Below are 27,597 nucleotides of genomic sequence, written 5' to 3'. Positions count from 1 at the left end.
TTCACATACAATAATACCCCAGTCAAAACCAAGCAATGGCTTGCCCTTCTTCATTGGTGGACGATAATTATCCCACATATCAAGAGTCGAGGTGACTTCGAGCTAATTCACCCCAACATAACAGCCTATTCCAGACATATTAGCTTGTCGATCTCAAACTGCCGGCTAAATCCCAACCCCCTCATCCCCAGACTGGCTGAATCGGTCTTCTCAGCGATCTCCGACAGCCAATTCTATACATCGGCCGAACCACGCCAAACCCGACAATACTTTATCCACAGATTCAAAGTCGGTAAAAAACCCGATACCAAGCTCTATATAATTCTATCTAGCACCATCTTAAACATCCTACCCAACTCAATCCCAATTCTAACAATCAAAATGTCCCACCAAGCCAACGCCCAAACCCCCACCCAACCCTTCAGCAACAACCCCTACACCACAAAATCCAATTTCCAAGCCGCCTGCACAGCAATCCTAAATCCACTCCTCCCCCTCTTCACACCGGGCAACACGCGCATAAAAATAGGCACCTCGACAACGCGCTTCGACGAAGGCGGCGCCCAAATAGAAGGCTTCGCACGACCACTCTGGGGCCTTGCCTCGCTTGTCGGCGGCGGCTATGATTATATCGATGCAGAGCGCTGGCAGCGCGGGCTAATAAATGGGACGGACCCAGCACACGCGGAGTTCTGGGGCGACATCGAAGACTCCGATCAGCGCATGGTCGAGATGTGTCCGATTGGGTTTGCGCTTGCTGTTGCGCCGCATATTTTTTGGGAGCCGTTGACCGTTGCGCAGAGGGCGAATGTGGCCGCTTGGTTGAACAGTATCAATGCGCGTGAGATGCCGAATACGAACTGGTAGGTTTTGTCAAGCTCGATTTGATGTTTGGGTGTGGCGCATGTTGCACGTTGCATATTCGTCTTAATGCTTATACTATACCGTGCAGGCTGTGGTTCCGGGTCTTTGCCAATCTTGGACTCAGGAAGAATGGCGCTGAGTACTCGCTTGCTCGTATCGAGGCTGATATGGATCACTTGGATACGTTCCATGTTGGTGGTGGATGGAGTAACGACGGACCGAAGAGTCACCACCAAATGGATTATTACTCCGGTTCCTTCGCCATTCAATTCTTGCAACTTCTATACTCGAAGTTAGCGGGGGACTTCGACCACGAGCGCGCTGAGCGATACCGTCAGCGGGCGCGGGAATTCGCGCAGGATTTCGTGCACTACTTCGATCCTAATGGTGGGTGAACTGTTGCTACGAGCTTTTGGTTTATCAAATGAAAAGTTTCGGCTCTAACTTCCAAAAAGGCAGCGCAATCCCATTCGGCCGTTCGATGACCTACCGCTTCGCCATGGCCGGATTCTGGGGCGCTCTAGGCTTCGCCGACGTCGAGCTCCCAGCGCCCCTAACCTGGGGCGTAGTGAAGGGAATTGTCCTGCGCCATTTCAGATGGTGGTCTACACAGAAGGATATCTTTAACAACGACGGCACGCTGAGTCTCGGCTACTCATACGCCAACATGTATCTAACAGAGAACTACAACTCCCCCGGCTCACCGTACTGGTGCTGTCTCTCATTCGTCCCGCTGGTGCTCCCAGAAACGCACCCCTTCTGGGCAGCACCAGAAGAGCCCTACCCAGTCTCCCTGTCGGAAGTAATTGCCTTGAAATACCCCAAGCATATCGCCGTCCGTCGAGGAGGGCACTCGTTCCTGCTTTCGTCCGGCCAGGCATGCCACTACCCGCTGAAAGCTACGCAGGCGAAATACGGCAAGTTCGCATACAGTTCTGCGTTTGGGTACTCTGTTCCTACGGGTGGGTATCAGCTGGAACAACATGCCCCGGATAGCATGCTTGCGCTGTCAGATGACGGGGGCGATGTCTGGGCGACGAGAAGACTGGCGCTGAATGCGCGCTTCGAGGAGCAGGATGGCCAGCCTGTGCTCGTGTCTGGTTGGAAACCGTGGCCTGATGTTGAAGTGGAAAGTATCCTGGTGCCGCCGACGGAGGAAAATGAGAATTGGCATCTGCGCGCGCACCACGTCCGGAACGGTCGTGCTTTGCGGACTTCTGAGGGCGCTTTTGCCATCTACGGATGTCGGAGCGATAATGGGCGGATTCTTGGGCCTATGACTGAAGGTGAGTCTGAAGGGACGATGATTGGGAGGTCGGGTGGGCTGGTTGTTTCGTCGGCTGGGGCTGTTGGGATTGTTGAACTACACTCGGCTATTGAACGAAGTGGGAGGATTGTCTTGGCTGATCCGAATTCTAATATTATTCATGGACGTACGCTTTTGCCGTCACTTGCGGTGGATTTGGAGGCTGGCCAGGATTGTTGGTTTGTTTCAGCTGTTCTTGCTGTGCCGGATCATCGCAGGGATTGGAAGGCTGCTTGGGAGAAACAGCCTGTTATTCCAGAGTGGCTGAAGAAGAGAATAGGTTGATTGACTCTATGTAGACTATACTATTTAGATCTATCTATATGCGTACTGTATCAAGTGTTGAATGTGTACATTGTAAAGAGAAACTACATTAGCCCTAACTAAGGTTTCCCCGCAAAACATCAATATCCGATCGGCAACCCCTTTGAACTTCTCCTCTCCGGCTAAAGCTCTCTCTCTCTCTCTCTCTCTTCTGATTAGCCAGTTTATCCTACATTTACATTACTATATGCAGTACTATTTCCAATTAACCATCCCTATTAGCCATATTGGGAACTTTACCCCACCCCCGCCTTTTCAAGTCAGACGCCTCTCTCCATACAAGGGTCTAAGCTCTACTAGCTGCCAGCTGCCAACCCGTCTCGGTATTTCCTAGGATTCGTGGATCTTCTTCTCCATTTCTGCTCGCCTTGTTTAGTGTCATTCCTCCCGTCCCATAGGCCGCTCAGTGACCAGCCAAGACATGTAGGCTTAGGATGACACCTTCCATTATTTTAGGGTCGCAGTGGTTTCTTGCCTCTTAACTCTATATCAATAGCCGACGGTCATTGAATTTATATTTGTGATTATAGATATTTGCTTTAAAGGCTGGTTTTCTTCTCTGGATCTGGTCGATCACTTGAGCTTGAGCGGGTTATACAAGATGTCGTGGCTTTTGAAGAAGGTTATTCACAATGAGGCGATGAAAGAGGATCCGAAGGAGATATATGGATGGAGAGTCTTCTTGCTTGCCTGTTCGGTAAGTGTGGTTCTTAATGTTGTTTTGCGACATATAAAGCTGATGGTCTCTAGGCTTGTTGCGGAGGAATGCTCTTTGGTATGGATTCTGGTATCATCGGTGGTGTACTCACCATGCCCGAGTTCAAGAGGTGAGGATACTTATACATCCAGTTACCTTCATTTAGTTATGTATTCTAACTATATGTACAATTGCAGTACCTACGGACTAGAAGACGCCTCCAAAGTCGCCCAGGCCAATCTATCAGCCAACATCGTTTCTACCCTTCAAGCAGGCTGTTTCTTTGGCGCTCTATTCGCCTCGCCCATCGCTGAAAAATGGGGCCGAAAGAAAGCTCTGCTTAGCGCTGCAGTGGTTGCCGTTCTCGGAATCGTCATGCAATGCTCGGCCAGCGGTCACCTCGAAGCCATGTATATCGGACGGTACGAACAGCCTCAGAACAAAAGGACCTACCCCGGTCTCTGACAAAATTACAGACTAATCACCGGCTTTGGAGTCGGTGCCGCATCAATGATAAACCCTCTCTACGTCTCCGAGAACGCACCTCGTGCCATCCGAGGCGGCCTAACAGGTCTCTACCAGCTCTTCATCACAATGGGCATCATGCTCGCCTTCTGGATCAACTACGGATCTCTCCTGCACATCACCGGCCCCGCCATGTACCTCGTCCCACTCGCAATGCAAGGCCTGCCAGCCGTTCTCCTGTTCTTCGGCATGCTGATGTGCAACGAGTCGCCCCGCTGGCTGGCGAGACAGGACAGGTGGGAAGAAGCGCGCGCAACGCTGTGCAAAGTGCGCAATCTCCCATCCGGCCACCCATACCTAGAAGCCGAGTTCCAGGCTATCGCCACGCAGCTCGAGCAAGAGCGTGCTCTTGTTGGCGGTTCCGGGTTCTGGGACTTGATGCGAGAGATGTGGCTGATCCCAGGTAATCGCAAGCGAGCGATCATCTCCATCGTCTTAATGATTTGCCAGCAGATGACCGGTACTAATGCGATTAACTACTACGCCCCTCAAATCTGTAAGTTCTCGATACTATAAAACAAATAGCAATCTGCTAACTAATCCCTCCAGTCAAAAACGTGAGCATCCACCCCCTTCCTTCCACAACGCCCATCCATGAATCATTCTAACAACCCCAGCTCGGTGTTGTCGGCAACGCAACAAACCTATTCGCAACTGGCGTCTACGGCATCGTCAAGATGGTCGCCTGCGGCGTCTTCCTAATTTTCGTGGCAGACTCCCTCGGCCGCCGCCGCTCCCTCCTCTGGACGTCCATCGCCCAAGGCCTCGCAATGCTCTACATCGGGCTCTACGTGCGCATCGCGCCGCCCGTCGAAGGCGCCCCTGTCATCCCAGCCGGATATGTGGCGCTTGTATGCATCTTCCTCTTTGCGGCTTTCTTCCAGTTCGGATGGGGCCCTGTTTGCTGGATTTATGTTTCTGAGATCCCGACTGCCAGGCTGCGCTCGCTGAATGTGGCATTTGGCGCGGCGACGCAGTGGCTGTTTAATTTTGTGGTTGCGAGGGCTGTGCCGAATATGTTGGCTACTGTTGGTGCTAATGGTTATGGGTGAGTTTGGTATATCTCTGGGGGTTTGCGGTTTAGGGTTTGCTAATTTGAGGCAGAACGTATATCATCTTTGCTTGCTTTTGCTTCTCAATGTGTATCTTTGTTTGGTTCTTTATTCCGGAGACTAAAGGTTTGTTTATCTTCTATTTCTCGCGGTGGGGAATATGGTTCGCTAACTCACTCGCAGGTATGTCTCTCGAGAAGATGGATGAGCTCTTTGGTGTCACCCAGCTTCTTGATCACAAGAATGCCGATGCGGAGCGAGCTTCCATTAGCGAAGAGGCGGGCAAAACCTCCCAAGCACATGTTGAGAGGGTGGCATAGGCGGCTATCATTTCCAGATTAGGGTTACGTGGAATGTGAACGACTATTCAAAGGTCAGGAGCAGGTTCAAGAAAGCAATATTTGAATTGAAACAGTATTCACATCGGTCATCGTTATTTTCATAGACATCATAAAAGTAGCCCAAGCTTCCCAAAAAAATATGTTCAGGTCCCAACACCTCAAAGGGACCTCGTAGTCTGTCAATACATGACCAAAAGAATATTCGCCTGCGCTATGAAAGAAGAAAAAAGAACAAAAAACAAAAACGGATTGAAAGCAAAATGGTTTGATCGCAAAGATCAACCGACACAAACACCCAGCTCCGAAACCACGGCCCTTCCAGTGGAAGTTGAGGCCCAATCTGCCATTTCATTGACAGAAGGGGCCTAGTCGGTACCTAAAGGGTAAAGCGTTGATTGGCCAGTGGTATAGGAGAAACAGACAGAGAATGAAATAACCAAAAAGACAGAGAAAGCAAAATAAAAGGAACGACGAGTTATCGGATATAACTAGACGGGCGTCTACCAAGAACCCCATGCTGAGTCTGACTGCGGGTCATGCGGCGAGGGGTCGGATCATCATCCAAGCTTAAACCACCCATGCCGGATCCCAGACCAGACCGGCGAGGCGAGAAGAAGGCACTTGACCCCAGGCCATTGTTGTTTCCATACCGAATATTACGGTTGGTGAAATTCGTAGCAGTGGTGGTGGTTGTGGCGATAGTGTCGTTATCAGAGTCTTGCTCGTAATCAGACGCGGAATCTATTTGCTTCAGAGATTCCATGGTAAAACTATGCGGGTTCTCGGTCTGCTGGAATGGATTTTGGCTGGCAGGCGGGAACGAGTGAATCGTTCGAGACGAAGCAAGCCCGTATTGCGGCACGGAAGGCAATGTAGATGAGAAACTAGAGGCTGCCTCTGTATCTCCGAATGAAAGCGCAGCAGCAGGAAACGGAGCCTCGAATGAGCGGTGCACAGGTGGACTGCTAACACGAGACAGAGCATTAGGTGTGGAATGTGTTGAAGGTTCATTTGAAGGCCAGTCAAGAGCAGTTGAATGGCTTGCATTCGGTGACTGTTGTGGGGTTGGCGAGACAGATTCTGATTGCGGCTGAGTTTCCAATTTCGTCGCTCTATAGAAAGCTAACACATTGAGGGCCTCTTGTGCGACCATGAAGATCAGAAGTGATTTGCCGTAGCGATCGAAGTAGTCTCGGTTGAGGGACACAGTTGGCAAATGCGCTCCCATGTGAATCACTGCGGCAAGTTCGGTGATTGAAATCAAAATTTCCGTGCCATTCCATTGCGCAAGGGGTCTTTTCACCATGTCGATCAGCGCGAATCCAGCAACAAGGCTGGCAACACCCAGGGCTGCAATTTCCACGTAATTTCCTGGTAATAATATTTGGTGGTTTTGCGAGAAAGTCCAAGCACTGATGAATGCAACTAGCAATCCCAGTCGGAGACAGGCATAAAACAGATAGTTCTGCGTCTCAACAAGACGTGCAGAGCCCTGGCTATATGTGTGCTGGTTCCAGCTAGATCCCTGAGCATCTTCGGGTTGGAAATTAAAGGCACGATCGAACAATGTTTCCAGCCCAGTGGATGTATCATGATCACGAGGAGCAAAGAACTTCGGCGGTTTGAATAATGGCTCTGCGTCAGCAGACTTTTGCTGCCAATGGCCTTGTGCCTGGGAAGGACTACGATGGAATGGGTTGGGCTGGATCACTTGTTCAATAGGTTTGGTCGACGTCTGAGTGCGAAGTTTCCACGAAGGAGGTGCTGGGGCCGGTGGAACCTGGCCCTGAAAAGGATGAGGACCACTAAGCACCGACGGCTGATTTCGCTGTGTTACTGTCGGTCGAAGATTGTGAGTGACAGAAGGAGACCAGTCCATGCTATCGTTGTCTTCGCTGGTAGTTGCGACTGCAAGCGACTGCTCAACGAGTGGCCGACGTGGAGCCAATTTGTCAATTGGGAACCGCGGGTTGAATCCAGTTCCATTCGCCTGCGGTGTGCCTCCCGATCTGGTGATTTGAGTCGATACAGGTGACCCGACCTGTGTCGGGGAGGACGCTGTGGCATTTTCGAGTCGAGTCTCCCAGCTATTGTCAGACCAATTGACCAGTGGACGACTCTTGTAGCTTACAACATGCCTGGAGAACAAAACCGACTATTTGAATTAGCACATGTTACCCAACTGAGACTGGTGGGCAAGAAATAGTCACCAAAATTGTGAAAACCATCATTAACGCATGCAAAGCCAGAGGCAGATCATATTCCAATCCACTGGCAGATGGATCTTTGAGCACTGCCCAAAATACGCACCGCACCACCATGACGATGAGCTGTGTTTGATAATACTCTGCAAGGCCGCCAAATTTACCGGGCATTCCATCAATCTTCAGGCGCAGCTTCGGGTTCCACCACAGAGAAAGTGCACCCGCAATTAACGCCAGGCCAGCATTTGGAGCTAGGTCTAGGGAGCAATCGCTAGGAATGCGCTGTGTATAAACAGACTTTGTAACGCACGAGAGAAAAGTGTTAGGCTCATCATCATCAAAGCCTTGCGGGCTTTGAGCGAGTGTCACCAAACTAACCAGATCCCACGCAAGCTGACCAGTAATACTTGTCCAGTATGAGCATGCGCCAAAAACGAGAAGTAAACTCCTCCAGCTCCGGTTTCTAGCCTGTCGCGATTCCCGGTTCGCCCTACTTTGATCCATCATGCGCCGTAGATGATCTGACTTGGCTTCGTAGCCGGCTCGTCGGATGCGCGATTTCACGATAGGTTCGCAGGCTTCACAAACCTGGGGATACCGGTCCTCAAGGCTTCGACGGAACTGCTCATACCCGCGTTCATATTCGCTGTCGGTAGGATCGTCGGAGGGAGGAAAGTAGGAAGCCAGTGAGCTTGTAAATAGATGCTGATTGCGAGTGCACTGAGCACAGAATAATGGCTGTCCGCCTAGATCTGCCGATTCGAACGATGGACTTGATGCGCCGGGGGAATGAACTTCGGCATTAGTGACCACAGCTGGTGGATCGGTAATTTCACCATTCTTCATTGTCAAATAACAGTCAGTATCGGCTCAGAACCCGTTTTGGGCCTTTGTGGGAAAAAGTCCAAGGAACTCACCTCGTCCAAAAAATTGTCAGCCTCGCAGTGCTCGCAGCGGAAATTGCGGACAGGCCCACGTTGAGATCGAGCAGATCGCTGCCCACAATAGAAGCAGGTCAGACGCTTAGTGAATAAAGAGGCCATGACATAGTAAGGAAGTGCAGGGAAAGAAAGAAGCGTGAGTGAATGTAAACAAGGGAGATGGGAGAAAGAACCAAAATGTGAAAATAAACTGCACGTGCGGGGAGAGAGACGTGTACCGCGACTCCAATTTTTGTTGCGCTTCTTCTCAAAATCAAGAAATTGCCATTGCGTTACATCTTTCTCTTCTTTCTGCCTTTCTTCTTGTCCCTCTTTATATGATTCATCTTCGTTCTTTGATAATGACACATTAAATCAAAATCTCTTCCAATGATGCATGTCTCTCTCGCTTTTTGGTCCTCATGGGACTTGCTCCTGTGGAGTATCATCTTTGCCATTATACTTGGGATCAGCATTCTCTTTGTAAGTCTTACCCCCTCGCGCGCTGAAGCTAGTCTAACTTTTTCTCTAGATCATAATTGTCTCCCTTACAATCTCCCAAAACACTGCTGTCTCAAAAGATCGCCAACCGGGATCTCCGACCCATATCTTGATTGTTCTAGGAAGTGGAGGACACACAGCTGAAATGTTTTACATGCTCGAACAAATGAAACTCGACCCTCAAAAGTACACGTATCGGACATACCTTGTGAGTTCCGGAGATGGCTTCAGTGCCCGCAAAGCCAAAGATTTCGAGACCAATCATATACAAACGAATGGAACTCACAACAAAAACTACACTATTCTCACCGTACCCCGTGCTCGAAGAATCCATCAATCATACCTTACCGCACCATTTTCAACGATCCACTGCTTCTGGGCTTGTCTGAACGTTCTTCGCGGACGTCATCCAGAGCAGCGACTTCCAGAGGAACACAATTCTCCTTACCCAGATTTGATTCTGACAAATGGGCCAGCTACCGCGGTCTGCGTGGTTGTTGCCGCGAAACTGATCCGCTTCTTTCTTCATCTGTCTACTTTCAGCTCATGGCTACCAACATGGTCTACAGCTCCCTCTGTGTCAAAGCTACGCACCATCTATGTCGAATCTTGGGCCCGAGTGAGTACTCTTAGCACTTCCGGAGTTCTACTGTTGCCACTTGCCGACCGGTTCCTTGTTCAATGGCCTACCCAGGCTGGACGGCGCGCCTGGTGGGGGATGAAGAGAACACAATACGCAGGATGGCTGGTGATCTAAGTAATTTGCATCTTGATCGATATTTGCTGGTTGAAATCATCTTAGAATGTTCAATTGTAGAAATCATGAGAAACGAAGTTTACTAAGAAATGAACTGACTGATAGTTCCACTCCAATTGACCTTTGCATACCAATTGTGCACAAGCCAAGTGTTCTCATGCTACCTACTTGATGTTATAGACCCTAACGTGGGTTTCCCTGGTTTGAGTTAGGGCAAGCAGTAACGTCTTTCTCGCAGGATGTAATGAGCGATGGCCGCTTTATGGGCACTCCGAATATGTATAAAAAACCCATGTTCTACATGGCCCCGGAGATAGGATGTTATTGATGTCTAGGGTCTCGAGCGTATATGGAAGTCTGAGCCTAACCAAGAGCGCCCTGGTTAAAGCGACTAGACAGATAAAGCCTTAACAGAAGAGATCTTACATATACAGATGGCTCGGTTCTTCCGAAATATGAAAATAGGACTGACAGAAAATTCAAGAATTTAGAGAATCGCTCGCCTGTAGTTAGATGTGGCCATTGTATTCGAATCGGCTCGCAACGAAGTCCGCATTGCCCCGCATCGGAACTTCCGACGCATGTTGCTCGGCATGAGGGATCAGCTCTGCAGGGCTTTTAACTTAAATTCTCCTTCTTGGCCGATACTATTGACTCAATCTTGTCAGGATCATCATATCTTACCATTGTTCACGATGCCATACTCTTTGTTCGGCCGTAATGTGTTGATTACCGGCGGCTCTCGGTAGGACTCCCAGCATCAATTCGAATACAACACTACTCTGTGTGAGTCGAGAGCTAATATTATCATTGAATAGTGGCCTGGGTGCACTCTCGGCTGAGAAGTTCGCTTCTGAAGGAAGTAACATTGCTATCAATTACATGTCCAACAAGGAGGTTGCGGATAAGCTTGCTTCGGATATTGCAAGCAAATACAATGTGAAGACTGTTGTGATTCAAGGCGTATGGCTGTCTTCTTTTATTTTGATGTTATCCGCAATTTGTCTAAAACCTTGGCTGCTGACACTTTCGTGCACCGCAAACAGGACGCTGGAATCAAACAAGACTGTATCAACACTGTTAAATCTGCCATTGAGCAGCTGGGTGGCTTGGATATCATCATTTCAAATGCTGTGGGTGTTATATCTCGGCTCAAGAAATGGAAAGAGTCGTAGGCTAATCAATTGGAAAGGGTTGGACCAAAATGACCAACTTCGGTGATCTCGACGCCATGGACGACGACGACTGGGACAAGGTAGTGCATGTACCCTTTTTGACAAAACAGATTGGCTAATCACGAAAAAAGTGCTGGTCTGTGAATGTCAAAAGCAGCTTCCATCTGTTCAAGGAGGCTTTGCCAACGTTCAACGCGAACCCCGAGGGTGGTGTCTTCCTCATCACAGGCTCAATTGCAGTAAGTGAACCAGTCACTCCAAGTGATCTTGAGCCATGATATCTTGAAATTGCCAAGATTCTAATATAAGTTCCGGATTTTAGGGTGTTTCGGCAACGGGTAGTAGCTTGCCCTATGCCGTCACGAAAGCAGCATGTATGTTCATCTTTCTAAAATCTTCATTGCTCAATCACTCACAAGACAGCTCTCCATCTTATGAAGTGTCTTGCTCAGACCCAAGGCGCAAAAGTTCGCGTCAATGCTATTTTGCCTGGTCTTTTGCTGACTGAATGGGTTAGTCAACTCGTCACGGAAATATCGATCAAAAGCTGACCGCATCGCAGGGTCAACGTTTCTCTCCGGAGAAGATCGAAGGCTGGACAAATGCCACAGTTCTCAAACGGGCGGTAAGTACAAGTTTCGAAAGGATACTCACGTCTTGTTGTACCAACCAATTTCTGTGCAGCCCGAGGTCGAAGACTGCGCCGATATGTTCGTCACGCTCGCCAAGAACCCCTCTATGACAGGACAGGCCATCCAAATCGGTCAGTCGTCAATATCCAGCAGTGGAATAGAAGCTAACAATTCCAGATTCCGGATTTGCTATTAAATAGATTCTCAAAGGCAATGTATCACACGCTAAATCATGGAATAATAATACAGAAAGTTCCTTTTATGTCATACAAAAGGATTTCGGAACGGAGTTAGTTTCCAGTCTCCATATTGGAAGCTTTTGTCACCAAACATGCGAGCTCTGCGCGCGGCTACGAAGGCACCTGAATCTTTTTGGCCTTCCACTTTCAGGCACTTGATGCAAAGAACCTTGCCATCGGTAGTAAACACGTAGAGACGCTGTTCAACACTCGATTCGTCCGGAACATAGGAAGTTGTAAATGGAATACCAGGAAGGATAGAGAACGATTCAGACATCTCAGGTGGGTCTACTTCCTCGAAGTCGGTGAAGATTACTCGTTTGTGTTGGAATGAGAGTTGTGTATCTTCACCTTTGGTAGCGCATAGGACCTTGCTCCATAGAGGACCAATCACCCGGTTGCGTCTGCTTATATCTGTCGAGGTCCATTTCGCCCAGTCGATGTGTCGATCCTCGGGTGTGATCTTAGAAGCGTGGATCAATTCACTAGTGTCCTCGGTAGAGCGCCATCCGACTTCCTTGACTGGTGGCACGTATAACCCTTTGTCGATACTTTCCACAAGCATTTCGGCACATTTCGGCGCGACAATGTCCAGCAACTCAGGGACGGTGCAGGTTTCTGGGTTTGGAATGTCGAATCCGGGGGCAGGGGTCTGTGATAGAATCACCCCGTGGTCGAAGCTTTTGTCGTGCAGTGTTTGGAGTGTCACACCGGTGGTTGTCTCGCCAGCGAGAAGGGTGTGATGCACAGGTGCAGGGCCGCGGAAGCTAGTCAATCAGTTGAATTTCTTCATAGTAAGCGCTTGAGTTATACCAGTCACATACGCTGGTAGTAATGAAGGGTGTACATTCAAGCCACCGTATTTGGCTCCATTCAATATACGTGGCGGGACGAAGCGTCCAAACGACACGGCAATGATCAAGTTGATGGGGCCATTCGGCGAAGTTGGGGGCTGTGACGGTCAGTGAGAACAACAATCGATTGATTCAAAGTATTACCGTCCATCCAGTAAATGTATCAATTTCATGCACCGGAAGGGAGAGAGCTGATGCGGCCGCTTTGATCGGTACTACAAAAAGCATTGGGTTAAAGAACGGTTCCTTGCTTACGAGTTTGAAACAAAGCTACCTTCTCGGATCCGCTTCAATCCTCTTCCAAATCTTTTTCCAGGTCGACAAACGACATCAATTGAAGATATTCGTTCCGGTTTCTTTAAATGGTAGGCATGGAGAGCTTTCAACGAGGCAATGCTTAACTCGTCGGAGCCACAAAAGAGAATGCGGAGTGGATCGGAGGTCTTGGTGGCATAAGATCTCAACACAAGACTCGGGAAAACCAATGGTCTTCTACAGAAATGTAGGCTCGCCGGGCCTGGGATAATCCACATGATTACCGGTAATATTGCAGAAGAACCAGGCGCCAGGAGAAGAAAACTGAAGCTCCATCATAGAACCTTATCGATAAGCCACGTGATGTCAACATCCACCCCAAATCCCACTATGGGGTCATCTTTCTTTCATCCTTTACTGCTTTTACCTGCAATAGCTGCCCGGTGCGAGCTGCAGACGCAGTCAAGTTATGCAATGCCTGAAAGCGACCATGATTCTGTGATCCCAGCGCAGCTGTCGTATCTCGCCATCTACAATCCAACCCTTGGACCTACCGACGAGACGATAGCGGATCAGATCGTGTTCTATACTTCGCAATCAAGCCATGAGCGTGAGAACTCTAGACTCAAGGCAGAAGGCGAAGAGGCAAGGGAATTGGAAAATGAGAAACTGCGCCAGATCGGCCTGGCGCAGGGTTTGGTAAACTTTGCTAGGTACGCTGTCACGCAACCCCGCAGATGAAACCAATCTAATCGCGATTGATGCGTAGTAATTTCTCCGACGGAAAGAAGTTGGAATATGTTGAAACAGACAAAGCACGGGTTGTTACCCTTGAAATAGAGAAGGACTGGTGGGTTGTTGCGGTAAGTGATTGACATTTAAATAGTGCGGATCTTGAAGCTCATTAAGCCAGTCTATCGATCTCACCCGACTGCCCGCCGATCCAGCTCAAAGTTCCGCGTCTGACAAAACCCCGACATTTCAATATTCGTCGCGAGAGATGACACCGCCACCCCTACTGATCCAGCAAATACGTCGCGCGCATTCGCAATTCCTCCTTCATCATGACTTTACAATGGACGGACTCTTGAATCGAGTTGGCAGATCCACATTATGCATTTTTCTTGATCGTTTTTGGGATAAATTTGCATGGAACTGGGAGCTTTTGTTGACCGGGAACCCAATTGTGGAGATCTACAACGGCATCAAACTCTCTGCTGGAGGAGAGTTAGGGATCGGCGTTGGAGAGGAAGAGTGGGGCAGCGGGGAACGAGAAGTACTCGAAGACTTCGTGACAAGGGCAGAGGGCTTGGTGGACTTGGTTGTCTCCAGATTTGGCGATCCTTCCCCACCGTTCGAAGGATCTCCGGCTATCACCAACTCCAATGATCAACGCCAATGGCTTGGAGCAGATAATGCCCCTCGACCATCTGATGGCGTAGTTTTCACGGGTATGGGTGCTCTTTCTCGACACTCACTGGCACATGTATCACACTGGATGGAATGGATCTATCGGTTTGGGGATGCTGCCTATGGAGTTGGGCGGGACCCAAGCTCACTGCGTCGTCGCAAGCCACGAAAACAACGGGGAAGGCAACCTTTCGGAGATGATGCACAGCCCTCCACGTCTGACCGTAGCTTCACGCCCGGTATACCTCGTCCGCTTATAATAGGAACACCAGAGCCGGTTCAAGAAGTTTCCAAGCCGGATCACGCAGAAGCCCGAGATAAGCCTTTGCAGGTCAAACCCGAGCAAAAGTTTGACAATCTCGGATTCCCCACAGAGACGGTCATGAAATATCTTACTCTTGGATATGGTTCCTCTTGGAGTTTCTCCCCCAAGTCGACATCTATGTCACCTTCCGGTGACCTCACCCCAGTGCAAAATGGATCTGTTTCGAGTTCAATCCCGAAAACTCAACCTACGAACATTGCCCAACTTGCACAGGCAGACGAAAATCACCGAAATGACACAAGAATCGAATCTTCGGGCCGCTTCATTCTAGGACCTCGTGATGATCTACAAGCATTGGATGATTTCGAAGAGGGAAGCCCAGAGCCCGAGTCCGAGAACGGCAAACCCAGAACTCGCATAGTGCATAGAACTTTATATGTCCACCTTGGTGGGACAGATACAACACCGAAGAAGCTTCAGGCGGTGATATATGTGGTATGTCTCTGATTGTCCATGCAATCATCCACAAAGCTAATACGCAACAACAGCACCAACCCTTCATGTTCACATTCCTGTTCGACCCTCAAACACCTTCTTTATCATCGCCATCCCTCTACTCGAGCATGCATCATCAGCTCGGCCCTCTCCAAAAGCCACTGCTGTCATCTACCTCCCCAACAGCAGCGGCCTCTCGAATCTCTATATCCGAAAACTCAGACCCCAGCAAACGCTTCACAACCCGCACCCACCCAATTTACGACCTAGTCTACGACCCATCAAACCTAACAATCCGCTCCTCAATCCCAAATATTCCCACCCTCAACATCCCCCAATCCCCTCAACCGCCCCGATCGCCACCTCAATCCTCCTCCCCATCACACTGGTCCCGCATCGAAAGTCTAGCAATCCACCACCGCCTGTTATCAACATACACAGACACCCGCTCTCGCCCCCAAGAACTCGAACGCACAAGCAAGACCAACCGCGGGTGGTGGGTCGTCTGGGTCCGTATCCCCGCCCAAGCCCCAGCTCTCTCCACAGCCTCTTCCTCGCTAGCGCTGTCGTCCATGGTCGATGATGGCTCATTCACAATATCTCAAGCCCCCCAGGAGGCATTCATCGTCCGCAAAGCGAGCGACTATACCTCCTCGACAGGCCAGGGGCGTGTCAGCAGTGGCGCGCGCTTCTTCCGTGATCTCGGCGGTGCATCTTCCACAGGTCTGACGTACCGTGCGGATATTGCGCCTTCCAAGTTGGTTGAGGGGCTTGGGATGGATGCTAGGAGGTATATCGAGGGGCTATTGAGTTTGAATCGGTAAAGTGGGCACTATCCGTCTTCTCACATAGCTCATGTGTATATCATCAGGTAGTCACAAAGCTCGATATTGATATTATACTCTAGATAACTATTGGAAGCACTACATATTAGGTAGTATGTAACGTTGACCGGGTGAAAGCAAAACGGATACCTACATACAGGCTTGTGGTTGTAGACAGGCAAGGCTACAGGATTAAAAGATGGAAATGGGTAATTTTCATGCATTAGCTGTAACAGAAACAGATGTAGTGAAAGAGAGAAACAATAAAAGCCGAAACGAGCTCTTCGCATATGGGGAGATAACCGCAAGAACGATCTATGACACAAGGGGGAACTCGAGCAGGGAAGACGAGTCATTGAGGCTCCAAGGGCTAAACTGCAAGGCATTCATTCCTCTTTTCCGACAACGTCCTCGGGATATTCTTTTTCTGGTGTCGATTTATATTTGCCACTCATGGGCGATATGGGTTGAAATTCACGAGAACGAGTAGAAAAAGAAAAGCCCACAGGGTTATGAAGACAACGCCTCCCTAGACAAATTCTGCAAAATAAAGGCAAAAGAAAAACGCGTCGACCAACTGAATTGTGGAATGCTCCACGACTCGGGTGCCCGAATTCGATATTATCCACAATCTCGTATGCAGGCCTAGAGGCCCTCCTGCTTAAAGAATAAAATCACCAATTGCTGTCCGTGGAGGCTCATGAATTATGATCTCCCAGCCAAGCCCCGACACTTTGGCTAAGTTTACAGGATCAGGCAGCCCTTGCTCCTCTTTTTGCTGCCTTTGACGGCCTTCAGGAGCGCAGCTCGGGTAGCGGCCTCAAAGACTTCACGGACACCCTCGTTGGTGCGGGCCGAGCACTCCAGGTACTTGTAGGCGCCGATCTTCTTGCGGACTTCCTCACCCTGTGGGGGGTTAGTGGATATTGTAGAATATCAAGGGGGCGGGGTTGACGCACCTGCTCGGATGAGACGGGGCGCTGGGAAGTCTTGGCCAACTCGTCAATAGTCTTGGGGTCGTTGCGCAAATCCATCTTGCAGCCAACGAGGATAATAGGGAGACCCTGGCAGAAGTGCAGAACTTCGGAAATCCACTATTGGAAATGGGTCAGTTTATTCGGTTCCGGTGGTCCACTGTGTTTGCGATATGTTAGGGACACCCACCTTCTCCTGGACGTTGTCGAGCGAATCGGGGGAGTCCACAGCAAAACAGATCAGGATGACATGTGAATCGGGGTATGACAAAGGACGGAGACGGTCGTAATCTTCCTGGCCAGCAGTATCCCAAAGAGCAAGCTCGACATGCTTGTTATCAACCTCGACATCGGCGACGTAGTTCTCGAAAACGGTAGGGACATAGACCTGACGGGAGAACAAAGTCAGATTATGTTTGATTTCTCTTGTGATCCTGAGAAAAGGGACATCGTATCGGAAATCGGGGTGTGGAAGATAGATAAGAGCTTACCTCGGGGAAGGTGCCCTTGGAGAAAACACTGTGACCACCGTTAGTTAAAATCTTCAAGAAAAACGAAAGGATGTCGAAGCGCCCTGGGCAGGTAAATACTTACATGAGCAGACAGGTCTTACCGCAGGCACCATCGCCGACGATGACGAGCTTGCGACGGATCTCGGCCATCTTGATAATGAAGTCAGTATATGAGAGATCAAGCAGACAACGAAAATGTCGTGCGAGTGCGAAAGTGATTCAAAATGAATAATGTTCAGTAACGTGAGGGGGTGACAGAGACACGAGATGATCGAATAGAAAGGGACAAGTCCAGCCCCGGAGGAGGGGGGAAACAGGGGTCGCAACGGTGTGGTACCTTTAATGTGATAGACTAGCTTGAGCTAGAAAGGTCGAGGAATATGAAGATAAAGCAATACGTTTCGATGGGAAACGATGGGAAAAAGACGATAGAATGATGATTTGGAGGTGGAGGAGAGAAAGATAGAAGACCAGGCCAGACTGGCAGAGCGGTGGCAGTATTGGTATTTGTTGTTGGTATTGTATTTTGGTTTTTCCCTCTTTTTTGTTTACCCCTGGAAAGTGAGTTGCCTAAGTACTTTTACCATGTGTAGTACGTACACTCGGTACCTTGGGAGTTTGGTATATTTGGTATTGGCTCGCCATTACTTGGTTCGATCTGAGTAACTATTTGGGTATTGGTATCTAATACCTAATTGGATACCAAAATATTTTACTACTAAAAGTTGTACGATTAGTATTTTACCCCCTGAGTTTCAGGCTACCTTTTTTAATGTGGCTTTTTCCTCCAATCTAGAGAAGGATTTAATTCTATTAAGAAAAAGCAGTCATTGATACACAGCCCTAGGTATTGGTATGTGGCTGAGAGGAGGAAAAAAAGAAAAGTTGCCTCCGCGTCACAAGGCCCACTTCTCTCTTGGTTACAAGCACAGCCACCCCGTGGCTGTGATATCAAATTGTAAGATGTGAGATCCGTGGATGAACTACATTGTATTTCTGTACGGAGTATGGAGTACTCCGTAGGTTACATCTACTTCACCGTATTTATTATGGTTATAGCGCTTATCTTACCTACTATAATCATTCTTACTCTATATTTGCATTGTGGCTTCAAGGTCTCAAATACATGTCGACTCCTTTAATATCCAACTCAAAAGTTCATAGACTAAAAAATTCCCAATTACCCCAATATTGTACCAAGATCATTCAAACCATAACCGCACCTGGGCACCTTCGCAAGTACAGATCTCATTCGAACATCTAAGAAACTACCTAAGTTACCGGGATACGAGATACGGTGGAAAGTACTACGCCAATGATATTGAGCATTAATACCCTTCTCAATGCTTGTTCCAAGTTTCCAGTGACGATCGCTCTGGGTAGTTCGTATGTATGTCTCCCTCACTTCTAACGTGGATCGATTCCCTAGTTTCTCTCGGCATGTACTACGATCATCTCTCATTTCTACGTAAAACTCATAAGCAGTATCCAGGGGCTTCTCAGCTGACATTGTGTAATCTTGGAATTTTGTACACCAAATCACGTCAGTAAAGGTTTACCCCCTTTGCTAGCGAACTTCCATGACTTCACATTCCTAAAGTGGAGCTAATACTTCAATTTCATGAGGCGTCGTTGTGGCTGACTAAAAATAGTTAAGGGGCCCCGGCATATTATGGAGCCGTTGTATTTCTCGGATAAGAAATAAGAATTAAATACGGAGTAACTACGGAGGCCTAATTGACTAGTGAATGTGTTTCTCGGATAACATTTAAGAATAGGAGAAATAACTCTTAGCGTTTCGATAATTCGGCAGCTACTCTCTTCTTACGCACACTGATTTGAAGTACTGATCCACTTATGTCTTAATTCTCTACAGTATTGTACGGAAATGATCCATGCTCCGAGACATATCTGTCAATTCGCTTGATTACTTACAATCTCGGCAAACGCTACTTAGGCGTTGCCAAATCTGTTCGGCACTGTCATGTCAATAATGAGACTGCCTCTGTGGTATGTTCAGGATCCACGCAAATGCATGCCCATTGCTTGAGATTTGAGCTAGAATCATAGTAAATGTATCACGACAACACAAGGCTCTAGCTGCCCCTTTACAATGCAATCCAAAGCCACATTCTAGGGAAGCTCTACTTTACAAACACCAAATTGATGCATCCCAAGGAGAGAAGTATGCATTGTCCGCCCCAATGACCAATTGGCGTAAATCGCATGATCCGCGTAGGACATTCATTTCTTGGACTACCGCTGTACATTGGTACCTGATATTATGGTCTGAGCCACGAAATCTCTGGACAAAGCTAAATCGTCTATGCGTGCTTACTTTCATGATACACATCTATGAGATTGCAAGGGCCTTACCCTTCCGGTATGGCAAATTTTCGTTTTCGAGAGACGTGTTCGTTGTCAATTTCCAAAACACACAGCGAAATTGCTTTTTAAAGCTCAAATGATATACAATTCGACCTAAGCTTTCACTGTTGGTACATATACTTCCAAATTAACACGTATTATGTCAGCACCGCAACAGCGTGCTGGTCACGTGCCATTCGGACACCCTCAATTTTCGATCCGCGGATCGAGGTGTTTGCGGCAGAGACAACGTTCGGCCATTGCTGAACCACACCACCAACATGCAGAGAGTTATCCAACGGACGACGTCGGCACGGAAGCAGGCTCTGCGCAGGACCATCAAGTCCCAAGAACGACAGCAATTGTTGGACCGAATCCAGACTAAGCGAGCACGAAAGGACTACGGCGCCACATTGTCTGCTCAATTCCAAACGGCACGGAGGAACCGCTATGAGGATTGGGAGAAGGGCCCCCTTGCCCCAATGCGAGACTCCGGTCTAGATCGTACCACGTATGGTGGCCAGGAGGGTTCTGTCTTGCACCCGCCGCGTCTCCCTAAGCACGAACAACGGAGGCACGTTCTCTTCGCCGAGGGTGATCGAGTCTGCGTCATTCGCGGACGGGAGCAAGGCAAGATCAATGTCATTACCCAAGTCAACCGAGACAGTGAGACAGTCCTCATCAAAGATGTAAACATGGTATGTGTCCGGATTAGCTTTCTGTCTGAAATATGTAGAGCAAGCCACTCACTGATACCTTCCAATTAGGGCGATGTCATTATTCCCGAATGGGCCAAAGACAGAATGTCCCATAATGCCGATATCCAAGCACAGGCATTTCCTGTGCCCTTCGACGACATCCGACACGTCATTCCGCTGGAGGATACCGAGACTGGCAAGCTGGAAAACGTCCTTGTCAAGCATGCATATGCTGCCGGCCCTTACCACGAGCGAGCCCCCCACAGCAAACTCCCCAGATACTCCCGTTATGTCGCCGGTTTGGACATCGAAATCCCCTGGCCAATGGAGGAGGAACCCGTCATTACCGATGGCGAAATGGACACACCACGAATGGAGGTCGAGGCTAGCACATTTGCCGCTACACTGTCGCAGCCCCCTATGCCCTCAACTGTGATTGACGAGCTACGCAACAAGTACGGTAAATTCCGTACTCGACACGACCCGGAGTACTTGCGAGCGAAGATGATGGAGGATTACGAGAAGGAGTACAAAGAAACTGTGTCCTTGACCACACCGAAGACAGAAGCTGCCAACATGCGCGCGGCCAAGGCACTTGAAAGGAGGAAGGCCAGAACCGATGCTGATGGCAATCTGAAAATGTCTAAGGACACTATCAAATTCATTACCGAGCAGATGCAAAAGGCAACCATCGCCACCCAACCCGCCCCTCTAAAAACAAAGGCGAAGCAGGCGAAGCCCAAGCAAACAAAGCCCAAGGCGACTGCTTGAAGGAGCGACGAGGGAAGTCAGGGACGGGTTTTTATTGTAGCATTGTGTACACACCACTGTATTCTAGTCTGGAGCTTTGCATTTATTCACATATCTATTATCCGGCAAAGTCATTCAAAACAAAAAAATCCAGCGCTTATGAGTAGAAGATCCATATTTTAACGTCACGGTGCTGTGGCGGCTATTTCGGGTCCGCCCTGCGCATCTTCGACATTTATCTACCAATTCCCCGACCTAACCTACATCACCCTGCAACTGCTACTCTGAAAGCAGTCGCATACAAAATGGCATTTGCCTCGATCAACTCCACTGGCGCGCCTATTCCTGCCATTGAAGAGGCTTTCGCAACAGAACCCTCATTAAAAAAGAGGGTCTACGATGCGATCGGTGCGTAGCCAACAACGCACCCACGTCCCCCGTCCGATAACATCGACCTCCTACTGACCGTCGCCAATCGGTTTGATCACTTAGGCTCAACACCTCAGCACAAACCTCTGTTGGAAGATCTTGCAAAATATACCTCTAGCCTGCTGGCCAGGACTGCCAATACCTCCCTTCCTTCCCGACCCCCGGCCGATGGCCCTGCTGCTAAAAAGCGCAAGCTACAGAATGGAGAGTCAGGAGAGACTACGCAGGCGTCAGTCGATCTGAAGGATGCTAATGCGCCGGTTCAATTCTATGTTCAAGATGTTTCGTTCGCAACGCCGCAGAGGAAGAAGCTTACCCTCGAGATCACCGCTGGGCAGAAGTATCTTCGGGCGAGGAATCAGAGTACAAAGGAGATTGAATTCGGTGTTTCGATGGATAAGATTCGTGAGTTGAGATCGACTCGATTATTGGGTAAATGGCTGTTAACTTGTACTGTTTACTAGGACATGCCCTCTGTCTTCCTGTGCCGGAGAAGACACAGAAACAGTTCAATTTCTGTATCATCCCCGAGTATGCGGATGGCATCACACCCCCTCCGGAGGGGACTACAACGTCTGAAGCCATGGTGTTTACGATAGCTGATGGACCGGCCAAGGCTGCATTCTCGGGAACCGGGCAGCAGGTTGGTAACAATCCGGGCGAGACAGCCGAGGGATTGCTGGTCAAGGTTTTGAACGAGAACATGCCTCGAACCAATGTTGTGCGGCCCGACGATAAACAGTTCGTCAGTGCCATGCCGGAAGCGCACCGAAAGGGCGAGAAGGCATACCATGTAAAGGCATTCCGCGGCAGCAAAGAAGGTATGTAATATCCCTCCCTATCTTCGTTCAGAGATTGAACGGTTGTGAACAGATTCATACTAACATTTCGTTTGCAGGCTACCTCTTCCTTCTCTCTACTGGTATCTTGTTCGCATTCAAGAAACCCCTTCTGTTCTTCTCCTTCGATACCATTGACTCTGTCTCTTACACCTCCGTGCTACAGCGCACATTCAACCTTAACGTCATGGCTCGCCCCAATGGCGGCTCTGAAGAGGACAACCAAGAATTTGAATTCTCGATGATCGACCAGGCTGATTTCTCTGGAATCGACACTTACATCAAACGACACGGACTTCAGGATGCCAGTCTTGCGGATGCGCGCCGCGCAAAAGTCTACAATGTCAATAAGGCAACTGGAGAGGATCAGACCACTGCTGAAGCCGCTGGTGAGGATGAAAGTGAACTTCAGAAAGCTCAGCGGGAGCTCGAAGACCAGGAGGATGAAGAGGAAGAGGACTACGATCCTGGTAGTGAGGATAGTGAGGGCAGTGGGTCTAGCAGCGATGAAGATGACGATGAGGAAGAGGATGGTGCTGGTCAGGAGAGTGACGAAGATATGGATCTTGTGAAGGATGAGCTTGGCAGTGAGGCAGAGGACGTTGCGGATGATTAGGGTGTTAAGTCTGTGATATCTACTCTGTCCTCCGTATAAAATGTAACGATAGGCGATTCCAGCTTCCATATCTAACTAGACATGTCATATTAGATTCAATATTCAAACACTAAAGCAATTAAAGGAATAAATGCATCATATGTACTCTGTAGAAGACAAGGGATCGACAACGGGTTCCTGCCAAGACGGTAATTTTACCGCTGCGTTTGTGTCTGTGGTCTGGAATGCGCCTAATCAACTCCCCTGAAAATTTATGATTTGGCACTTGTCTCTCGTTCGGGTTGAAGGTGCGGGTTTTTTTTTTTTTGGCTTAATCGCGATATCGAAGTGAAGTCGGGTCTATTTTCCTAACATTTCGGTGCCTGGTGCCCTTGATGCAGGTTCAGGTAGCGCCGAGGCTTGAGCCACGATACACAGACATATCTTCAGATTTAGATATTATATATGTATGCTAGATAATAAAATGAATCAGATATTTACCTTGTAATTGTACAAGATATGAGAATCAAAGACCATATTGATTAACTATACTACGTGTACTAAGGCAGATAAATTATATTGTATTCATGGTGATTCGAAGAATAACCCCTAATTTACCATACAGTGACTGTACCACTGTTACCAGTCCCTGCGCCCAGTTTCCCGTCTTTTTTCCCAAAAGATCTTTAGTCAATACATACCTAATACATACATACCTCTTTCATCTCCTTCCTCTCTTCTTCCTGCTTCATCCCCCTTTGGTCTTGTCTATCCTTAAAACCACTGCTCAGTGCGGCTCGTACTCGCAGTAGGTCGAGTGCACTGCGTGTGTGTGTTTTTTTTCTTTTTTAACTTGAAAATTAAAGATCCTTCTCTATCAGACTCCCCGGTCTCAGTTGCTCGTCACCTCCGACCGTTGAAGGACCCGGCCTCAATTGCTTCTCAACATTGCCAATTTCGCTTTGATCCCCGTTACCCTGGCTTCTATATACCGCTTCGTCTCTTTCATTGATCCGATTGCATTCCGTTTGCTATCCTTTCTCCCATACCGCCATCGGTACATCGGTTATCGCACAACTCAGTAGAACCCATTGGGCCTAGTTGAGCTACTTCGTTCGGAAAAAAAGAGGTCCTTGTGGTGTATGAGATTAGACTTATCCGGTCGCCCTTCGCCCTTCGTCAACTTCGTGTGTGCTAACTGCGCCCAGTGAGCGATCAATCACGTGTCTCCGTCCCCGAAGCCATTGTCCTGTGATTCAAGGTTCCCTTATCCGGGTCTCTAACACTTCATCCCGTACCCATGGCCTCCTCTTCGTCAAACGTGGTGGGTGTCCACTACCGTGTTGGCAAGAAAATCGGTGAAGGTTCCTTTGGTGTCATTTTCGAGGGCACCAACCTCCTGAATAACCAGCAGGTCGCTATAAAATTCGTACGTCCTTCCCCTTGAATTTACCGAACTCCCAGGCTGATCCCAATACAGGAACCCCGGAAAAGCGATGCTCCCCAACTCCGCGACGAGTACCGAACATACAAGATCCTCGTTGGATGTCGTAAGTTCATTATCCAGGGATGGTGATCATTTGCCCTGTGCTAACCTTTCTCAGCCGGAATTCCCAATGTCTACTACTTCGGACAAGAGGGTCTTCACAACATCCTCGTCATTGATCTTCTCGGCCCTTCCCTCGAGGATCTCTTCGATCACTGCAACCGCCGGTTCTCCACCAAAACTGTGGTGATGGTGGCTAAGCAGATGGTGCGTCTCTTTGCTTGTGAAATAATGGCTCCTTGCTAACCATCGCTCTAGCTGTCGCGCGTTCAAACGATTCACGAGAAGAACCTAATCTACCGAGATATCAAACCAGACAACTTTCTTATCGGCCGGCCGTCCACCAAGGCCGCCAATGTCATTCACGTGGTCGATTTCGGCATGGCCAAGCAATACCGTGATCCCAAGACCAAGCAACACATCCCCTACCGTGAGCGTAAATCCTTGTCTGGTACTGCTCGTTACATGAGTATCAACACACATTTGGGCCGTGAGCAATCTCGGCGTGATGACCTGGAGGCTCTCGGCCATGTGTTCATGTACTTCTTGAGAGGCGGCCTTCCCTGGCAAGGCCTGAAAGCTGCTACCAACAAGCAGAAGTACGAAAAAATTGGTGAGAAGAAGCAGACAACAGCAATCAAGGATCTTTGCGATAGTTACCCAGGTATGTTATATCACGTTTGCTAATCCTCATCTCCGAGTGCTAATCATTCCGCCAGAAGAATTCAACAAATACCTGAGTTATGTGCGCAACCTCGGTTTCGAGGATACTCCTGACTACGATTACCTCCGTGATATCTTGACTCAAGCTCTCAAGAATGCCGGCGAGGTGGAGGATGGCGAATACGACTGGATGAAGCTCAACAACGGCCGAGGCTGGGACTACAAGTCCTACTCATCCCAGGCACATCTCCACAACCAGCACCAGAGCTCATCTGGACGCGACTTGCACGCAAGGGAACTCCGCAACAGCCGCCCCGGAGTCACAGCCGATCGTTTAAACGCCGCGCAGCCCCCGCCTCCTTCTCCAGCGAAAGTCGGAGCTGGAAAGACGCGCGAGCGCCAAAGCGCCGGCGGCCTGCCGCCCAAACGTCAGAGCGGGGGACTGGAAGGATCGACTCCGGCGGCGTCAACTCAAGCCCAGTTCCAGAACTCCAATGCTCACCTTCCCAATCGTATCGGAAGCCCAGGGAACCAGGGCCTGAACAGCCAGCAGCCTGTCGGTGCTCCAGGCAACAGCGATGCGCCACTCACCTTCACGCAGAAAGCGATGAAGTTTCTGTGCTGCGGTAGGTGATCCGGCTGCACCACAGAACTCGAGCGGCCAGCTCATCCCAGGATCCAGGTTGAATTCCAACCAAATGAAGCTAGGGCACGTCCAGATCTCCCGTGTCACGTTTTCTATCTGTATCCTGCCCTTTATGTCATAAACTGGTCCTTGGAGGTCGGCATGGGATTTCTTTCATTTTCTTCTCGTTTACTTTCAACTCTCGCTCGATTCTTGTCTCGTTCAAGTGGTCAGTGCCGCTTGGCCGAGCAAGATTCGCGCTTCTCGGCCTATAACACCTTTGGGCCCTACCTCTTTTGTCCCATTCGACCCTTCAGCCTATAAATCTGACTGGGGGTAGGAACAACCTTTCTCTCATTGATGTTACGTCCCATCACTCTTTCATGGTGCTACGGCTCGGAATCGGCGAACTTGTGAGATTCTTGTCTTGTGGTTTCGATTTTGCTTCCTCGTCTCGTCACTATATTCGGCGTGCACCGTTTAATATCATCCCTGGTCTTTCAAACGGGCAGGTGCTCGGTTGATTCCCTGATACCATTGACTCGCCATGGCCTTGGCCTTGTGCGTTTTTTCGTCTCGATCAATGGCTTCAACCCGCGCCCGAGAATCAGAGTCTGTCAACCCGCCCGATAGCTGCAGTCTCCGAGCAGTTACAATCGACTGAGCTGGGTCTCAGCCTTTTCTGTCCCTCTGCTGGATAAGTACGCTACGCTACGAGCTTTCCCGTCGGACGTTTGATCTCTCTTTTTCTCGCTCTGTGCATCCGGGCAAAAGTGTCTGCATTTTGCGGAACAATGAGCATGTTGCATATATCCCCCTTTCCCCACGTTCCCCATTCCCATCAACCATCTGCTCTGCCCTTTGATTGTTCCTTCAAATCTATTGCCCATGTCTATAATCGTTTTTTTGTCTTCTTGTCGTTTCTTGCTCTTCAGAAGCGAGTTTTTGTTGGTAGTTGTGGCATAAGATAGCATTCTTCTTTTTTTCATTTTGACTATCCTGCGCTTGTTCGTATGGCGTATATAAATAACTGTAATAGAGCTATTGCATCTTGGTGTTTGAGTCTGCGCTTTGTAGTGTAGGTTGCTCTAGGTCTGTCCTTGATGTCTGGATGTCTTGTAGTAGCTTATATCCCAGGTATTTCACTGTGCTATCTAAGCATACCCGTCGTTTATCTGTCATTGAGAGGAGATTATGAGGACATAGACATATATGTATTCCTATCTTTTTGGTCTTGTCTGCTGCTAGACACATTATCGTAACAGATATATACGTATTCTATGGCACTCAACAACCTCCACGTATATATTTGCCCACCACTACAGCAATAAGGGCAAAGTTGTGTTTCTAATGTTATTTGCCTAATGATCTATTTATAATGGATTGTTCCAAGACTTGTTATTCTAGCTTTCCACTGCATAGGACACATCTATTGCGACGTTGAATATAGACCGGTCAACTCACCAACTTAGGTATCCTCCACAAATTGTCCACCGTACACCTTAAGTCTATAGACCCTCTCCCTGCCATTAAATCATAATGATACCCATCTAGGTAGGAGTGCCCATCGCAGCAAAGTTAATACCTCTATCGTTAGACTTTTCATCGACATCATACCCACTTCCCGTGGCAACCACAAGTAACTCAATTCATACTACATTGTGCAGCCACACTCTGCAGCTCAACTTGACTCTACGCTAATGCAAAGATCACCAGTGTGTGGCATGTCATGGTGTGACGTAGGTCGCCTAACAGAGTAATTCGACATCATATGTGGAACGGGAAGTAACGACATTCGACATTAGTCCGAGCATAACCCATGCAATACTAGTACACCGTACAATATGATGTCTAGCTTAGTATGATATACATGAAGTCAGGGATAGCGAACCCCGCCGCATGGGACGTTCTAAGAACAAAATCCGGCTCGGCATCGCCCTCCTAAGCCTAGCAAGATCA

General features: G+C 48.8%; 11 protein-coding genes across 11 annotated transcripts; 8 read left to right on the top strand and 3 right to left on the bottom strand.

Moving 5' to 3' along the window:
• Positions 1–381: 381 nt before the first annotated feature.
• N7529_011396 (glycoside hydrolase family 154 protein) lies at positions 382–2,455 on the top strand (the record flags this gene model as incomplete). Its single annotated transcript, XM_057246922.1, has 3 exons — positions 382–863; positions 953–1,251; positions 1,320–2,455. 3 exons carry the CDS (start codon positions 382–384, stop codon positions 2,453–2,455), a joined length of 1,917 nt encoding a protein of 638 aa, XP_057092271.1.
• Positions 2,456–3,095: 640 nt separating this feature from the next.
• N7529_011395 (sugar porter family MFS transporter) lies at positions 3,096–5,088 on the top strand (the record flags this gene model as incomplete). The annotated part of the gene is made up of 8 exons (XM_057246921.1): positions 3,096–3,191; positions 3,245–3,321; positions 3,389–3,613; positions 3,668–4,212; positions 4,266–4,273; positions 4,334–4,764; positions 4,821–4,894; positions 4,952–5,088. 8 exons carry the CDS (start codon positions 3,096–3,098, stop codon positions 5,086–5,088), a joined length of 1,593 nt encoding a protein of 530 aa, XP_057092270.1.
• A 496-nt stretch (positions 5,089–5,584) lies between these two features.
• N7529_011394 (uncharacterized protein) lies at positions 5,585–8,356 on the bottom strand (the record flags this gene model as incomplete). Its single annotated transcript, XM_057246920.1, has 3 exons — positions 5,585–7,264; positions 7,320–8,128; positions 8,191–8,356. The coding sequence occupies 3 exons, from the start codon at positions 8,354–8,356 to the stop codon at positions 5,585–5,587; spliced, it is 2,655 nt and encodes an 884-aa protein (XP_057092269.1).
• Positions 8,357–8,623: 267 nt separating this feature from the next.
• N7529_011393 (glycosyltransferase family protein) lies at positions 8,624–9,491 on the top strand (the record flags this gene model as incomplete). Its single annotated transcript, XM_057246919.1, has 2 exons — positions 8,624–8,716; positions 8,766–9,491. 2 exons carry the CDS (start codon positions 8,624–8,626, stop codon positions 9,489–9,491), a joined length of 819 nt encoding a protein of 272 aa, XP_057092268.1.
• Positions 9,492–10,186: 695 nt separating this feature from the next.
• Positions 10,187–11,498, top strand: N7529_011392 (SDR family NAD(P)-dependent oxidoreductase; the record flags this gene model as incomplete). The annotated part of the gene is made up of 10 exons (XM_057246918.1): positions 10,187–10,236; positions 10,310–10,454; positions 10,538–10,624; positions 10,684–10,746; positions 10,798–10,905; positions 10,989–11,040; positions 11,090–11,178; positions 11,229–11,291; positions 11,351–11,429; positions 11,476–11,498. 10 exons carry the CDS (start codon positions 10,187–10,189, stop codon positions 11,496–11,498), a joined length of 759 nt encoding a protein of 252 aa, XP_057092267.1.
• Positions 11,499–11,562: 64 nt separating this feature from the next.
• Positions 11,563–12,619, bottom strand: N7529_011391 (methionyl-tRNA formyltransferase; the record flags this gene model as incomplete). The annotated part of the gene is made up of 3 exons (XM_057246917.1): positions 11,563–12,304; positions 12,362–12,489; positions 12,536–12,619. The coding sequence occupies 3 exons, from the start codon at positions 12,617–12,619 to the stop codon at positions 11,563–11,565; spliced, it is 954 nt and encodes a 317-aa protein (XP_057092266.1).
• Positions 12,620–13,009: 390 nt separating this feature from the next.
• N7529_011390 (uncharacterized protein) lies at positions 13,010–15,640 on the top strand (the record flags this gene model as incomplete). Its single annotated transcript, XM_057246916.1, has 4 exons — positions 13,010–13,359; positions 13,416–13,509; positions 13,560–14,816; positions 14,870–15,640. 4 exons carry the CDS (start codon positions 13,010–13,012, stop codon positions 15,638–15,640), a joined length of 2,472 nt encoding a protein of 823 aa, XP_057092265.1.
• A 744-nt stretch (positions 15,641–16,384) lies between these two features.
• Positions 16,385–17,276, bottom strand: rho1 (Rho family GTPase RHO1; the record flags this gene model as incomplete). The annotated part of the gene is made up of 5 exons (XM_057246915.1): positions 16,385–16,546; positions 16,600–16,734; positions 16,805–17,002; positions 17,106–17,133; positions 17,209–17,276. 5 exons carry the CDS (start codon positions 17,274–17,276, stop codon positions 16,385–16,387), a joined length of 591 nt encoding a protein of 196 aa, XP_057092264.1.
• Positions 17,277–19,774: 2,498 nt separating this feature from the next.
• On the top strand, positions 19,775–20,962 carry N7529_011388 (mitochondrial 54S ribosomal protein uL24m; the record flags this gene model as incomplete). The annotated part of the gene is made up of 2 exons (XM_057246914.1): positions 19,775–20,191; positions 20,261–20,962. 2 exons carry the CDS (start codon positions 19,775–19,777, stop codon positions 20,960–20,962), a joined length of 1,119 nt encoding a protein of 372 aa, XP_057092263.1.
• Positions 20,963–21,246: 284 nt separating this feature from the next.
• On the top strand, positions 21,247–22,825 carry rtt106 (putative negative regulator of DNA transposition (Rtt106); the record flags this gene model as incomplete). The annotated part of the gene is made up of 4 exons (XM_057246913.1): positions 21,247–21,349; positions 21,434–21,775; positions 21,835–22,191; positions 22,269–22,825. The coding sequence occupies 4 exons, from the start codon at positions 21,247–21,249 to the stop codon at positions 22,823–22,825; spliced, it is 1,359 nt and encodes a 452-aa protein (XP_057092262.1).
• A 1,279-nt stretch (positions 22,826–24,104) lies between these two features.
• On the top strand, positions 24,105–25,647 carry N7529_011386 (casein kinase I; the record flags this gene model as incomplete). Its single annotated transcript, XM_057246912.1, has 5 exons — positions 24,105–24,233; positions 24,285–24,354; positions 24,409–24,557; positions 24,609–25,014; positions 25,073–25,647. The coding sequence occupies 5 exons, from the start codon at positions 24,105–24,107 to the stop codon at positions 25,645–25,647; spliced, it is 1,329 nt and encodes a 442-aa protein (XP_057092261.1).
• Between the last annotated feature and the right edge of the window lie 1,950 nt (positions 25,648–27,597).

Source organism: Penicillium soppii (genome assembly GCF_028829465.1).
Source record: "Penicillium soppii strain IBT 18220 chromosome Unknown utg000010l, whole genome shotgun sequence".
Classification (NCBI taxonomy): domain Eukaryota; kingdom Fungi; phylum Ascomycota; class Eurotiomycetes; order Eurotiales; family Aspergillaceae; genus Penicillium; species Penicillium soppii.
The sequence above is the reverse complement of the archived record's forward strand: the minus strand, read 5'-3'. Positions and strand labels throughout refer to the sequence as shown.